This window comes from Scylla paramamosain, chromosome 9, assembly GCF_035594125.1.
Source record: "Scylla paramamosain isolate STU-SP2022 chromosome 9, ASM3559412v1, whole genome shotgun sequence".
In the NCBI taxonomy this organism is placed as follows: Eukaryota; Metazoa; Arthropoda; class Malacostraca; order Decapoda; family Portunidae; genus Scylla; species Scylla paramamosain.
In genome coordinates, this window is record NC_087159.1 from 636,054 (window position 1) to 652,818 (window position 16,765).

Below are 16,765 nucleotides of genomic sequence, written 5' to 3' on the forward strand. Positions count from 1 at the left end.
GTTACTGCCACTACAACAAAAACAACAAAAGTAACAGTAACCACTACCAACGTCCCCACTTCCATCATTGCTACTACTACTACCACTAACTACTACTACATGAACTGCTACAATACCACTACCAGTGCCACTATCACCACCAATACCATCGCTATACCACAACAACTGGCGTACTGTACCTCCGCCGCGGCGTAGGCTCCCCACAGCCCTTAATGGCACCCCCGCCTTTTAAATTCTGCACCTGACAGCAAAATTTAACACATATGTGAACGTTCGCCTCATTAGGACACACGAGGCAGCCTGCACCTCCCGGCGGCCTGCACCAACATGCACACTGAAGCGCCCTTTCCATCCTCTCCTCGCCGCTCACGCCCTACGCGTTTCCTGCAGCGCCCATCACATCGCCTCCTTATTACTTTGGCGGCTGCTGGACGTGGAGCTCCAGCCCGGACCAGCCGCGTCCGCAAGGGAATGAGGTGGTGGAAGGCGGGCGGCGGGCGGAAGGAGGAACGTGGGCGCCGCGCTGACACAAGGCCGACGGATTGCAGGTTCGTCCTTCTGTGATCTGCTTCATTAAACTTTTCATCGCATTGTTAATTGATCTGATGCGCAGAGACGGTAAGGGGCGGCTGCTGCTGCTGTTATCGTCAGTTTTTCCATTGATGACGTATACACACACACACACACACACACACACACACACACACACACACACACACACACTCTCTCTCTCTCTCTCTCTCTCTCTCTCTCTCTCTCTCTCTCTCTCCTGGAAGACGGAAACAGAAGAATAAATCACCCATCGTCTAGTCGGTGGATCGTCTCCGCCTGGCTGGCCATCGCGTTTGGTCACCGTTAGGCCTACGCGCTCGACCTTCAGAGTGTCCTTTTCTGATATTCATGTTTCCTTGTTGAAGCGGCAGCGAGTATACCGAGGGGTGAACGCTGCCAAAAATGTGAGAGTGAAATGTTCCGTTTACTTGGCGGCAATGACGAGCGGTAAATGGCCCATCCTTATACCTGGCGGGCTGGCGCACTGACCCACTGAGGACATGATTGACGGGATGACTGACTCCTCCTTTTTCACCATTCTTTCTTCCCCCCTTTCTTCTTTCTCCTATTATTCCTCCTTATCATTTTGCCCTCCAGCTCTCAGGGAAGGATGAGAAAAATGTGAGTGAAGTGGGGGGGTGGAGGAGAGGAGAGTGAGAAGGGAGGAGTATGGGAGGAGGGGGATGAGAGGAAAGAAAACAAGAGAATAAAGGGGAGGAAAAGGAAGTGGAAGGAAGTGAGAAGAGTGAGGGGAGGTGTTGTCGTGCCTCACCGCCTCACCGCATCACCGCCTGGCTGGCTCACTGGCTGCCCTGTTGGAGTCCACGCCGAGGTAAGCAAACACGGCGCCAACCCTGCGACCATGTACCGATGAAAATAATATTTCTCCCGATTCTAGACCTCTCCTCTCTCTCTCTCTCTCTCTCTCTCTCTCTCTCTCTCTCTCTCTGTGTGTGTGTGTGTGTGTGTTTTATCGGCGAGGAACATGGCCACTTGCTTTATCTTGGGGATGAAGGCCGAGTGAGGGAGGCAGAGCGGGAAGCATGGAGGAACGGAGGGAGGAGGGAGAGCGGGAGACATGAAGGAGAGGAGGGAAGAGGGAGGGATGCAGGCATGGAAGAAGGCAAGAAGGTAGGGATGAAAAGAAAGAGAAACTGTAAACATTTTTTTCAAAGGAGAGAGAGAGAGAGAGAGAGAGAGAGAGAGAGAGAGAGAGAGAGAGAGAGAGAGAGAGAGAGAGAGAGAGAGAGAGAGAGATTCCTTGTGTATTCGCAATACACACACACACACACACACACACACACACACACACACACTCCTTACCGGCCAGACCACTCACGTCACGTTCGATTCCCGCTAAGGTGTGATGACGCTGATAAGTGGCGCGTCCCCTCACTAATTAAAGAGCTCACCGGTGACGTGTCTGAGGACTCCTCTACCGCGACGTGAAACCGTAAATAAACAGTTCCCACGGAGGAGTAAGTAGGGGGAGGAGGGTGAGGCGAAGGAGTGGGGCGAGGAGGCTGAAGCGAGGGAGTGGGGAGAGGTGGCTGAAGCGAGGAGTGGGAGGGGGAAGGATGCTGAGGCGGAGTGGGGCGAGGAGGCTGAGGCGAGGGAGTGGAGCAAGGAGGCTCAAACGAGGGAGTGGGGAGAGGAGGTTGAGGCGAAGGAGTGGGGAGAGGAGGCTGAGGCGAAGGAGATGGAAGAGGAGGTTGAGGCGAAGGAGATGGAAGAGGAGGTTGAGGAGTGGGAGGGGGAAGAGGAGGCTGAGGCGAATGAGTGGGAAGCGAAGGGTGAGGCGAGGGAGTGGGGGAAAGAGGTTGAGATGAGGGAGTAGGGAGAGAAGGCTGAAGCGAGGGAGTGGGGAGAGGAGGTTGAGGCGAGGGTGCTGACGGCCAAAACATCAGTCTACTTCTTCCTCTTTCTTCGGAGAGTTTTCTAGAGAAGACGCTTGCTTCCCGTCATGTGTCAAGGTTAACAGAGTTTAACAGACGCTCTTCTCAGTTTCTTAGTGCGAGAGGGTGCTTATTATTGTGTTGGTACTTGTGCAAATCAAAGTTTGAAAACTACATAATTCATGGATTTTACATATACTGAAATGATGGAAAATATTCTGTGATTCATATATATATAAATAATATGTGATATGATGATATACACCCCATTTAGCAGATAATACCATGGGAGTCCTTATGTTGGCAACCATGGGCACGTTTTCAATGAAGCCCGCCAACCTCCAGTTTCACGGCAGCCTCATCAGTATAAAGGAGTATATCACTTTACCTAGGCAGAGTTGGCCGTGAACATTTATTTTTAATAGTTAGGAATGACACTGTCTTGCCAGGGTCCATCTAAGTATTAGCTGAGAAAACTTAGGCAGGCTACGCCCTGCAGTAATGGAGGTGAGACGATTTTTAAAGGCTGTGGCCGGCAGCTGGTCGGCAAGTTAGAGGTACACATGGGAAAAAAATCAGGTATTGTGGCTTTCTCATGAGAGGAACGAGGATATATATGAGGTCATGCAAAAATTAATTTTAGACAAATATGTGTACCTGTGTTGTCATGAGTGTGGAGGAGACGCTATCCAGCGTGGTGACCTGACAGTGAGTCTTAACGTGCAGGACGAGCACCCACCTGAGATCACCGTACGAAGGCTCACGAATGCTAAAACCTGTTCTGTATAAGCTCAGAACAGATATCGCCAGATCCTTGATCACTCAGTCTTGGCCCTGGTTTCCTGTGTCCATGTGCCGAGCAAAGCATTAGTAAAGATGATGCTTTGGGTGCGCACCACGGAAAGCAGTGTTTCTTCATCGTGGCTAAACACTCCCTCAGCCCCCGAGGCTCTGCACACAAAGCCTTCCTCCGGGCCACGCGCCTCGCCAGGGTGGAGAGGATTACCGGCACCTTCATCCATGCTTGGGGCGCTCATCCCTCATCTCCACCAGCGCTGCGTTAAGCAAACATCCACAAGAAGCATATTAGTGAAACGCGCCGCTGTCCCGCCTCTCCTTGCCCTCAACCCCCCTCACTATTCCTCTCTTGGCGCTCATCACCTCTCACCCAAAGGAGATTTTAATGTTTTTTTCCCCTATTTCAAATCCTCCTTGATCCCAGTGATTACAGCGGATCCCGGTGTTGTGCGGGGAAGCTTAACGCGCGGGCTTTTCTTTAGACCTAAGATGAGTGTGTAATGGTTCCTTCCCGGTGGTTAAGGAGAAGCGGCTTGCGTCTCGGGATCACGCGTAGAGGCTCAAGGTGTTCCCGCAGTTTCCTAATTTGCTGGTAGGGGAGTGTGTAACTGAAACCTTCGCAGCAACACTCAGCACTTCGATGTCTATGATACTCAGGTTGACCAGATGTTTTGTCTCATTAGGAAGTTAAGACAAGCCAGTGAGAGTTCAATTACTAACCGATTGTACAAACTGCTCCCTCGCACGCGATGGTGCAGCGAGAGTTCATGCTGGCAGCCGCTGTGAGCCCATATACTGTAAGCAGGTGCGCAACAGTAATGAGGATGTAATCATTTTGCTGCGCGACGCTAATGTCTAAGATATTTAAGCTGTGCGTTACACGACAGATCTTTCCCTACAAGTACACACACAAAATACATTAAGGTAAGAACGCTCAAATGGCCTCCCGCGCCGCAGTGTGGTGAGCCAGGTGTGCGTGCCAGTAAAAACACCTACACGCCCACAACCTTGACCGCGCTGGAGAGGCTGAGGGAGGCGCCACCCTCGAAGGTCTGGAGTGCACGATATAAATGCATTGCTGCTGTGTTGTTTCCCTGAGCACTGAGATAAGCCCGAAGCCTCGCACAGACACAGGGCGGCAAGCACGCCGCCACACTTACAAAAACATCACCATTTCTCGCCGGAATTTCTCGCTCGGTATTTCCGCGGCCGCTGCCTCTGGGACGGCAGTAATCACACGCACCTCGGGGAACATAACCTAAAGGCACGTTGCTTGTGTTCCGCTGACACTCGGCTCACCCTCTGGCAGACAAGACAGAATAATTGTTTCAGTTGTTGCTGGTCGCGACAGAGACGCAAGTAGGAGGCAACCGGCGTGTTAAGTGGCGTTCATTTCCCTGCCAGCAAGACACCGTCTTCACACATGTGCGCACACCTTGCAACACGCGACACGGGCCGTCACGTGCTGACTGGCTGACGCGCACACCATGAAGAAAGAAGTAATTCTAATTGGCATCGTCTCAGAAGTATTGTGTCTCGTCAAGAGGCAAGGCTGCATTACACTGTCTTCTGCCCGTGAACATGTTGGTACGCTTGTTGAGCGGTGGTCGTGGTTCAGTAGAGGTGAACTGATCTCGTAGGGAAGGCTGAAGCGTGGCTGTGGCTATACACACACACACACACACACACACACACGCACGAACAAACGGACACACACACACACACAAACACACACACACACACACACACACACACACACACACACACACACACACACACACACACACACACACACACACACACACACACACACACCATTTAGTGTTTCAAGATAAATATTTTTCTATCAACACAAAAGTTCTAAGGATGCTTAGACTTCGCTGTTTCTTTGTGTGTATAGAAAACAAAGCAAAACAAAAATAAATGAAAAAGGAGGAGGAGGAGGACGAGGAGGAGGGAACTCAAAGGAACACTAGGAAATAACAAACAATAGCACATCTGTTGGTCTTCACGTGGCTGTGTGATGGGACTAAGAAATACAATGGCATAGGCGAAAGCTTCTCCACACCCACCACTCTCTCCATCCAGGACCAGCAGGGAAATGAATACTATGAATTGTGGAGACAATGTATGGAAATTTTATAAGAAAGAGATGAGAACTATCACTATTGCTATTTCTATCCTGTGTTAGGCAACAGGCAGGAATCTTAGTCTCGCACCGTTTCACACACATAAGCTACGACAAAGAACAGTATCTTAGTGGTGGACTGGAGTCTAAACAGTTGTCCAATCTATTTTTAGACTGTAAGTGTTCATCAGTTGAAGACACCAGATGGCGAAGAGCTCCAAACAGTAAGGGCCTGATCAGGGAAGTGTTTGGCTTTGATGTAAATCTTTTATCAATTATCTTGAGCTTATCATGTCTTCTTGTTATATTTGGTCAATCAGCCGTAAATTGACTGTCAGCATTTATGTTATCAGTACTTTGAATATGCATTTTAAACATTGTTATTACTTCACAAAAGGCGAGAGGCTAGGAGAAGGATAAGGAGGAAGAGGAGGAGAGGAGAATTAGAGGATTAGAGAATATAGGAAGTTTCAGATTTCCAAGGGATACACAAAAGCGGGAAAGATAGAGTGATAGAAAAAAGGGAACAATCAAAACAATTCGCAAAAAAGTTGTGGCTTGGTTGTATTTCATTGTTTCTTTGTGCGTTGCGGCGAGGGAGTCCCTGTGGCAAGCGTCTGGTGGCACTCACTGCAAACCCTTAAACTTTGGCGTGTGGCTGACTGACTGACTGACTGACTGACTGACTGACTGGGCTTTGGAGGGGGAAGGGACGAGGAGGGTGGTGGTGGTGGTGGTGGTTGAGGTAGCCGCCATGGAGAACGTTACCGCTACAGGACGAACCGCTGGGTGGGTTAGAAAAGTGAAGCTGATATTTCTCTTATTTCTTTTATTTTCAACGTAGCCATATTTCTGACACGAACTTGCTTTAATATTATTTTCATCCAAATACAGAGTGCCTTAAAATATCTTGTCAAGAAGTGTGGGTTACCTCGGGAAAGTACCGCGAAACTCTGAATGACTTCCTGCCGTAAACAAAGATGACACGTGTGACGCGCGAAGTTTGCTGTCTGTCTCTCAGCTCTCCAAGAAAAAAGAAATATATGTTTTAATATTTGTCTTAACTGTAATAGAGTTGCCTATACTCTATGTGGACAGCTTAGTTAACGTGACTTATTCCTTATTGACGTGACATCCTGGGCGTTGTGAGTCACTGAGGCCCGTTTTACACTATTCTGTTTTTTGCGGATTCCGTTTCCGTACACCGTCCAACAATGACGTTACCGTTTCCGTTCGAGCGACTGTAGAGGGAACCAAGCTCCGTTTCTGCCTCCGCTTGAACGGACGCCGTCGAGCGGAAGAGATGAACAGAGGTTAACTTTGTACGGAGAGATGGGCACAGTGTTGCACGTACTGATATTTTGAATGTTCTGTGTATGATACTCAATTACATGGCAAAACGTTATTGAATTACAGCTTTGTAACGTGATAATACTATATTGTAAATTAAACACTTTCACATTGTTCGTGGAAAAAGAGGAGTGACCTTGGTTCCAGCGTGAGGTGTAAACACAAGCACATGGATGGACTGGACATGTTTCAGCCCAACAAACTGCAGAAACGCAACAAGTCTCACTCAGCAGCTATGACAGTGTTAATAACTGACAACCAGGCAACCGGAAAATAGTATAGCCTCCCTCTGCACCACATCGTGCATTGATGCAGCAGACACTACTGCCCCCACCGTGCCTTGTAGGATTCACTAGCGTGTAGTTGCTTATATTTCTTTACTGTGCAATAAATGACACTTTTTTGCACCTCACTGCCCTCTTTTCGTGAGCTGCGAGCAGCAAGGTGGCAAGAAGTATACAAATTCCTTGTCTAGGAGGTCTCCTCTCTGCGCGGCCATGTTGACACACCATGTATACGGAGACTGGCCATCTCCTCGGTTCAGTACGGAGTCCGTTATTGTGACGTCATTGTTGGACGGTGAACGGAGACGGAATTCGTAAAAAACAGACTAGTGTGAACCGGGCCTGAGTGTATGGATGTAGGGCTTTTTAGTCGGCACCCAGCGCGCGATGCTCAGTCCCAAGGTCTCCCGACCCTTCCCCTCCTGTCCATCATGCGTCCACCACAGCTACTGACACCTTTTCATCAAGCCGAAGTGATGCTTAAAATAGAAAGTACACACACACACACACACACACACACACACACACACACACACACACACACACACACATACTCAAAAACTACATGAACACGGCAAGTCTAGAAGAAAACTGTAAAATGTATCCACAGGCATTCTGAAGTAGTTCTTAAAATCATCGTGGTCTTCTCTTTGAAGTTCTGAGAAAATTTGTGTACACTTCGCCTGGAAATCCATTCGTTGCACCAGAGCTTTCTTTTCTTTCTTTGTTTTTTTTTTTCTACTTTGTGCAAGCTGCCCCACAGTGCACCACAAAAGTGTCTCTTGACGAACAGTGTTGGCGGTGGCCAAATCCATACATACAGCAGCTTCGGCAGTTCACGGAATATATTCTGAAACACTACTGCGCCTCACCACCACTACTTTCAAGAGGATCTAGTTGAAATGACAGGGGTTTTTAAGGATGTTTTAACGATGTAAGGGAAACACCGGCCGAGGTGAGGTGCGATGTGGCGCGGAGTGGCTGCAGCAAACATGTCACCCGCTCTGAGAACCCAGTCCCGAGAGAGAAAGAGGAGGACTGGCACCTACCTACCACGTCCTGCACGGAGGCTTTCTCGCTGCAAGTCAGGAAGTCGTTGTAGAAGCTGATCATCACAATCCCCCCGTTCTCCGCCTGAGGGACACAAGGAGAGGGCAAAGTCAGCAAAGGACGCAAACTGCGGTATTAAACAATTTGTCGATTATCACTCAGAACTATCATTAATAAGTTATTTCCTGCACCAAGACAGTTGAATCGTGTTCACTACCACGCTTAAGATGAAACATGACAAGGGACAACAACAGAAAGGAAGGGAAGACACCCATGCAAGCTGCAAGGAACGGGATCCACCTCTCCACCTTCAGGCTGAGAGGCGCTCCCACATTAAACAATGCATGCATAGCTTCGCTTCCACCCACCCACTCACCCCCCCCCACACACACACACACATTTAAATGTTCTTCTTCTTGCAGGCCGGTTTCTTCTTGAGTGTCGCAGCTACAAGTCCTGGAGAGGCTCATCGCCACCAATACCACTCGACGCCTCGTCCCTAAAACCCTCTCAACATGGTTTTCAACTCTTGCTCGGGCCACCACGGCACTTCCCTCCACCAGATCTGCTCGTCTCCATTGACCCCGACTTAACACGCGCAGCACACAATACACATGCAGTACCCAGAGGCATTCTCTTGTACAATCCACAAAAACTTCCCGCAGTCTGCTAGCCTCAGCAAACAGAACATACTACTATACAAACTTCCCCCCACACAACTCCATAACGCTTCACGCCTCACGCATCCGACCCATGGCTTTCCCTGCGAACTCGTCACAAAACTCATATGACAGTCACAAGCTAACGAGTACTAGTAACACCTAAACACAGCCATCAACAAGACTTTCATAAAACACACGCACATCGCAGCAACACAAAGTTAGCGATGCACTCGAGTCAAACAAAAAACACTTAATACCCATTTAAGACTAAAAAGGTGAGCAAGGCGACTTTTCTAACGCCTCCCTAACTTCCTCTCTGGAAAGTGTGCTCACAAATGCCTCATTAAGGAGGGAAAACTCTGGTAACGCGGGTACCGGGCGGGAGGAAGGGCGACATGAAGAGATGCAGTGGTGTGTGGTCTGCCTCTCACAGCAAGCCATCACAACGGTTCAAAGCCCATTATTATGAAGCTTCGTGCTCTCATCACGACTATCTTCAAAGCCTACTCAACTCATGGGTTGTCGCGGGTGTTTTTTCTTTTTTTTTTCATTGGCCATGAAGAGTCCATATTAAACTATAACTAGAATCGTATTAATATTAAAATTCTAGAAATTTTACCACAGCAAGTTAAAAATAGATGGGATAAAGTTCCGAAATATTGAGAGTACGGCCTAAAGACGCGTCACCTCTCTCTCTCTCTCTCTCGCTCTTCATCCGACACGGTTAACTTGGTCTGTAGGTTGTACTGTTACTTTCGTGGTTTGGTCGCACTGTTGCAAGGACACATGTACACACACGTAATTCTGACTGAGGGTTAAGTAAAGAGTTACAATAATGATGTGTTGTGCTGCACTGAATTATGAAGTTAATTAAGGGTCATTTTTTACTTTGTAAGTGTACACGTGAATTCACTTTATATCTGTGTTGTCTAGTGATGGAGCTCACCTTTATTTTTCCCCTAGCTACGCACACACACACACACACACACACACACACAACCAGTCCTTCACTCACACGTTCCAGTATGTCTATCATCATCTTTCTATTATAAACTCACCACAAAATCCCATACAGCCTTGAGCCTCCCTTCCGCCACCTGCCTCCACAAGACGGCCCGTGATGTGCACCCGAACACTTCACTACTCAGACCTTGCCATAAATCTCGCAGGAGCCAATTACGAGAATGAGGCGGACGCTCTGAAACACTCGTCTTCCTCTCGAGTCTTTCATCACCCCACCTCTTGGACTCCTCTGAAGCTAAATGACCAGTGAAATACTTTGAGCCTCAGCCATTTTTCCTTTATTATTGGGTGAAATATTTCGTGAAAGGGCCTTTTTTTTGTATATATATATATATATATATATATATATATATATATATATATATATATATATATATATATATATATATATATATATATATATATATATATATATATAAAATTCTTATTGCGTATCTAGTCTCTCTCTCTCTCTCTCTCTCTCTCTCTCTCTCTCTCTCTCTCTCTCTCTCTCTCTCTCTCTCTCTCTCTCATATCACGTCATGTTTTTGAGGCAATAAATTTAACAAAAGCATTAATTACTTTAATGGTGTATATTCTTTATCCAATTATTTGCTGATGCTTCGGCCAGACTATGAAGCCCACGCGGGTACTCCACACACACACACACACACACACACACACACACGTGTGTTTGTATATATATATATATATATATATATATATATATATATATATATATATATATATATATATATATATATATATATATATATATATATATATATATATATATATATATATATATATATATATATATATATATATATATATATATATATATATATATATATATATATATATATATATATATATATATATATATATATATATCAGCGAGGCCTTTACGGCTGAGTTACTGTTAATGTCATGTTTAATATTCCATAAGCAATATGTTTTTTTTTTTTTTTAAACCTGCACTCTAATTATGCTGGTGCTTTTATCTGGCTGTGCCTCTCTTTTTTGGAGACGTGATGCTCACCAATCTACATATTTGCTGCCAAGCACGCATGCTAATACTTCCCACTGATACTTTTTACAAGAATATTTTCCCGAACAATAATCTTTCCAGCGCAGATGTCACGGCGGAAATATCAGTCCACGTTCCTGGTCGTTTTAATTCCCGGTATGATGGCTGACGTTTGCTCGAGGTTGATATTTACACTTGACTTTCGTGTCGGCAAATAATGTTCCTCTAAATATTTACGGTGGTGAAGCTGCACCAGAATCATGCAGTCCTCCCGGGCCCTGAGTACCACCATTCTGCCTCCCTTCCCACTGGCCGCTGTACACCTACACAGCAGCGTGGAGAAAACATTACCTACTCTACTCTACTCCCGTGGAGAAAACATTACCTACTCAGTATTGTAGTGTATTCCAACACAGCCACCTTTCCAGGCCCTGGCGGTGCAGCAATACTAGTGGTACCTCGAAGCTGCCCCCCGAACTGTCATCCCTCTTGTTCAGCCAGAGCTTCCATCTCCTACTGGTGTACCTGCTTAGTCGCTGTTATTGTCTTCAGCGGCTGACGCAACCCTGCCTCCTTCACGTAGCCTTGTACCTGGACACGCTCCTTGGCTACGCTTAGCCCAGCACTCCTCCCATACCCCCTCACGATGCTCCAGTAACACTTCCAGAAAGAGAGCCATGCATTGTGTCGCTCTTTCCCTCGTCTAACTGCATCAAAACTATCCTTTATTTGTTTAACCATTTACATATTTACTTACATTATTTTGCAGTTATCACGAGACCACGAACACATTTTTTCTTTCTTTTTTGACTAACCCTCGGCTTTCGTAGTGGAGTTAAGACCAGCCAACTCGACAATAACAACAAAACATAAGAGTAAAACAAGAGGAAAAAAAAAAGAAAGAAAACAGCACGCTACACAACAAAGATTACTCACACACTTTGTAAAATCTGAGCAAGTAAATATATTCTATTATATTCTATTCTATTCACACACACACACACACACACACACTGACCAGAGAGCTGAGCACATCGTCAGGGACGTTCCTTTCGATGCCGCAGAGTGCGCGTGCCGCCGAGTGGGAGAAGATGACTGGGGCGCGGGTGGTGGCGAGCACGTCCCGCGCCGTTCTGGCCGAGGCGTGTGACAGGTCCACCATCAGTCCCAGGCGGTTCATCTCCCGCACTAGCTCCTGCAGGGGAAGGACGCCACGATGAGGACTCACTTATCATGTCTCCTCCTCTTCTTACTACTACTACTACTACTACTACTGATACTGTTATTCCTACTACTACTACTACTACTACTACTACTACTACTACTTTTTTTTTTTTTTTATGTAGGAGGGAAATCGGCCAAGGGCAACAAAATTGCAATAAGAATAGGCCCACTGAGGTGCCGGCCCCCGAACAGAGCAAAAAGCGGTGGTCAAAATTAAAGGATAAGTGTCTTGAAACTACTACTACTACTACTACTACTACTACTACTACTACTACTACTACTAGTAGTACTACTGCTGCTGCTGTTGCTGGTGCTGCTACTAGTTCCGCCGTTACCGGTGCCGCTACACTAACATTAATAATAATAATAATAACAGAGGCACTGCGTCCCGATCACAGATCTCCACTAAGGGTCGCGGGACTGAAACACGCTGGCAGTAATTGGACATCCCTCACTGTTTAATAAGCACTTAGTTTTACAGGTGAGTGACACTTCGTTATGGCAAGGAAGGTTATTTGTTGTCCGCCGCTTACATCAACCTGTCATACATAGATTAATAATTCATTGAACGTGTGTGTGTGTGTGTGTGTGTGTGTGTTGTATAATACGGGAAGGACAGGAGCACAGTCTCCCTTGCTACACAAGGTTAAACAGAAGAGGAGGAGGAGGAGGAGGAGGAGGAGGAGGAGGAGGAGGAGGAGGAGGAACAGGAGGAAGAGGAGGAGGAGGAGGAGGAGGAGGAGGAGGAGGAGGAGGAGGAGAAGGAAAAGGAGGAAGAGGAAAAGGATAAGGTGTACAATAAAAATGATGATGATGATACGGTATGAGATGCATTTTATCACTGCACTCCCTCCCTCCCTCCCTCCCTCCCTCTGCCGCCGCCGCCGCCGCCACCGTCACACGCGAGGGAGTCTCTGGGAACTCGGGTCGTAAGGTGAAGCGATACATTAAATTCTTATCCCGACTCGTAAATACAGTGAGGACCTTATCTCACTCCGATGGCTGGCATCCGACGGAGGACTGAATTCTTACTCTACATCGACTAGATATATTTCTTCCTATATCCTTATCTGTTCACACACACACACACACACACATACACACACACACACACAGTCACCCTGATGGTCTAACTGGTGCGGTCCACTGCTTCCCTAATAATCGAAGCAATTACTTTTTTTTCTGCAACTGAACTTCCTGTGCAATATGTCCACATAAACATTCTCGTTAATCCCTAATGTCGATCTCGGCTTTGGCAATTAATTCCTTTGAGTTTCCAGCGAGAAGAGTCAGATAGAAGGGAATAAAAACTATTACCCAGGAGGTGCTTGCCGCCAAACAAGGTGGAGGAGGGCGGGGGAAGCCGTCACTCCCCATACCTCTGTGTCTTGGTCCATTAATGCGTCAAAGCAACAGTTCTTCATAAACAGCGCAATGCCACCTGACCTCTGCTTTCAGTGGCGGTCGAGGCTTAAGAGAAGAAATTGTTTTCCTTTCCTGCCCACTGCAAGGTACGTGTGTTGCTCACCTGCCGCCACAATGACTAATGGTCTCACTTTTGAAGCGATTACTCAGCTTGTTCGCTGTATAAAGACGAGAAACCCACAGCCGAATAATGGAACATCAGACAGGTGTTTCCGGCACCATCACGTGTTGTTAGAGTGAGTAGCACCGCCCTCTATTGGCAAGCATACGAATATATGACTTGAGTACCATCAGCCCCAGTACCAAGTGACTGTAAACCAGGGAACACACTATCGCCCACGTCTTCATCAGAAAATTATATTCACTATTGTGCAGCATTATGGTCATTATTAACTCTCTCTCTCTCTCTCTCTCTCTCTCTCTCTCTCTCTCTCTCTCTCTCTCTCTCTCTCTCTCTCTCTCTCTCTCTCGTTAGCTATTCCGATCCTCTATCCTTTCATCGTCCTCATTCCTGTGATTGGTGGGCGTCTAAAGGAGAAGGCATGTGATTAGAGGCGAGTCGGTGGGGGTGTGGAGGGGAATGGGCATGTTATTCGTCATGTTAATGTGAACAGATCCACAATAATGCTCTGTGCTAGGAGAGAGAGAGAGAGAGAGAGAGAGAGAGAGAGAGAGAGAGAGAGAGAGAGAGAGAGAGAGAGAGAGAGAGAGAGAAAAGATGGTCCCAATTCATCTTCAACTCCAGGGTTATATCCTGGACCTAATACTATTTGTTTCACTGTTGTCTTCGTCTTCCCTGCCACGATAATGCACTGGCACCATATTCTCATATCTTCCAGAATTTTATCTCGACTGCTTTCAATATGCTCTATTGGAAGTTACTGGGATTTGCAAATGGTGTTTTATTCATGCTTATAATGACAGTATGGTAAGGATTCTGCATCATCATTAAGAAAAATGTCTATGAGAACCTGACAAACCACTGTGGTAATTTCTTTGTTCCATATGAGAAACAAAGCGTTTCAAAATATAGGTCCTGCACAAACACAATGATGATTCTTTTCTAGATATGTGACTTCCATATGTCTTGACCTCAATACCATAGTTCCTTCTGTGTTGAGTGTAGCACAAGACAGCACAGGACAGCACATGATGCGCCCGTCCGGCGGCCTGTGGCAACTCTTAACGCCATTGTCAATCACTCATCGACCACTTCCGTTCCTACTAAGGACGAGGTGGCTGCAGCAAAATTAATCAGGCGGTAAATGTTTCTTCCCCGCAAGAGAAATAAAATATAATCTTCTTTTCATAATCTTGATTAATTTTCGAGGTATTGCTACAGATTGCTAATTAGCGGCGTCCCATCGCGGCCAGCCCGCGGGAAGATTTGCCGCTCTGCTCCACCTTGATGAGGCTTCGCTCACTCTTCTCTCCTCACTGTGGCGCCGCGGCCCTGAGGTTGCTGTGAGGCTGTGAGGCTCAGGCAACAGACCGGCAATTGTTTTCCTGTCATAAGAACATAAGACCATAAGAAAATAAGGAAAGCTGCAAGAAGCTATCAGGCCCACCAGTGGCAGTCGCTCTCCTACACGTGGCAGTTCCTGTAAGTCGTGCAGAATTACCTCACAAGTGCCGCTGTGTGTGTGTGTGTGTGTGTGTGTGTGTGTGTGTGTGTGTGTGTGTGTGTTTCTTGGATACCCATTCATTGTCATGTGTGTATATATACCTATCTCGCCTGTTTATTTCAATACTCTCTCTCTCTCTCTCTCTCTCTCTCTCTCTCTCTCTCTCTCTCTCTCTCTCTCTCTCTCTCTCATATGCGTAAGCTGACTCAACATAAAAGGATCAAACTGTCCTAGCGAGCTATGCATCTCACCCGTGCATGTGAGGAATGAGAGCGGGATGGGCACGTCTCATCACGTCCAGTCAGTCGCCGTCCCCTCAAGTACGTGCAACCAACCATCTGGAGAGCACAAGCTGCTGGATGGTCAGACTTGTAATTTCTCGCCTCTGTACTCGGCTCTGACAATTGATTTCCACGTTGAAACTGCAGCGGAGCTCTTTCAGTGTCCTTTGCCTTCATTGTGACCAGGAAGACTTCACAATTTTGAGGATCCAGCATTTAGATAGAGGTAAATTTACATGCTGGCAGCACGAAGGCAAGTGCACACACGACAGAATTAAGATAAAAAAGATTAACTGGAAAGGAGTCGAAATTCTCCACAAAGTCCGCCTGATACATGATGACCTTGCAGAGCGGCGGTGGCGGCGGAGAGGGCGGCGGCGGCGGCGGCGGCGGCGGTGGACAGACCTCGAGGGACTGATCTTGCTTTAATCAAAACTCTGGAAATAGTTCTGAGCACAAATAGGTGCAGAGTGACGAACAGACGTACAGACAAACAGACAGACATGCCAAGTGACGAAGCCAGACAGCCATCTCAGTCTGGTGTCCCCGCCGTTCACACCCTCCAGGCATGTGTCTTTTCCCGACAAGGCCTTGACAGCCACGTCAGGCGGTCCTGCGACAGGTGCCAGGCGGCGGCGAGAGGCGGCATCGCACCAACACGACCTGCAAACCTGCTCGTAGCCTGAAAATGAAACTTTGAACTGAAAACTCTGTGACGAGAAAGTTTTATCAGCACACAGAAGCGATGTCTGGCGCAGCGGGTCGTCTTGGTGCTACGGGCGACGGAGACGCAACGAGGTCAAGGAGTGGTGTGGTGGTGGTGGTGGTGATGTATGGTGGTGTGCTTAACTAGCATGGCTAGACAACACACACCCAACACGTCAAGAAGAAGGCAGTATAGCACTAATCAACACATCTCTCGGTGACCTGTCACGATGTAGTGGTGCAAGGTCGCTGCAAGTTCGAGGCAGGAGACAGGCGGTGCATGGTAGGTCACGGTGGTGGAGGGCGGGTGGGTGGCAGCGGATGGTGGAAGACAGACGTCTGATGGGGGGTGGGGTGGCTGGCGGATGGCAGGGACGGAGGACAGCGAGTAATGGATGGGAACACTTGCCGCTTCCCCTGGGAGGTCGCTCTTCGATGGGTGACACGCGTGACAAGGTCTCTCAAACGGTGGATTACGTAAAAACCATCTGGAAATGTTACCTGGAGCGATGTGGCGTGAGGCCATCGCTGCCTGAGCCATCGCTCGCCGGAAGAGGGATGGGAGGGAACGGAACGTGACCATTCCTCTGGGATGGAATGGGAGGCAGGCGATCGTTGTTGTAGGCGATGGTCGTTCTTCCACGAGTTAGAGACCTGCGTCCCCTCTTCCTTCCTTCATTCAATTCCCACAAGTAGCTAGATGGCCTGGCCAAGTATTTACACCTGGGCAGGCTGGCTAGGCCCCGGCACCACT

General features: G+C 47.5%; 1 protein-coding gene across 1 annotated transcript in view; it reads right to left on the reverse strand.

Moving 5' to 3' along the window:
* Nucleotides 1–16,765, reverse strand: part of LOC135103897 (dipeptidase 1-like) — a 195,132-nt gene that overhangs the window by 30,925 nt on the left and 147,442 nt on the right. The window contains exons 9-10 of the mRNA XM_064010825.1: nt 11,770–11,946; nt 8,057–8,141 (exon numbers count right to left, since the gene is read on the reverse strand). Of these exons, the coding sequence (XP_063866895.1) occupies nt 8,057–8,141; nt 11,770–11,946 (262 nt within the window). The remainder of the gene's footprint in view (nt 1–8,056; nt 8,142–11,769; nt 11,947–16,765) is intronic.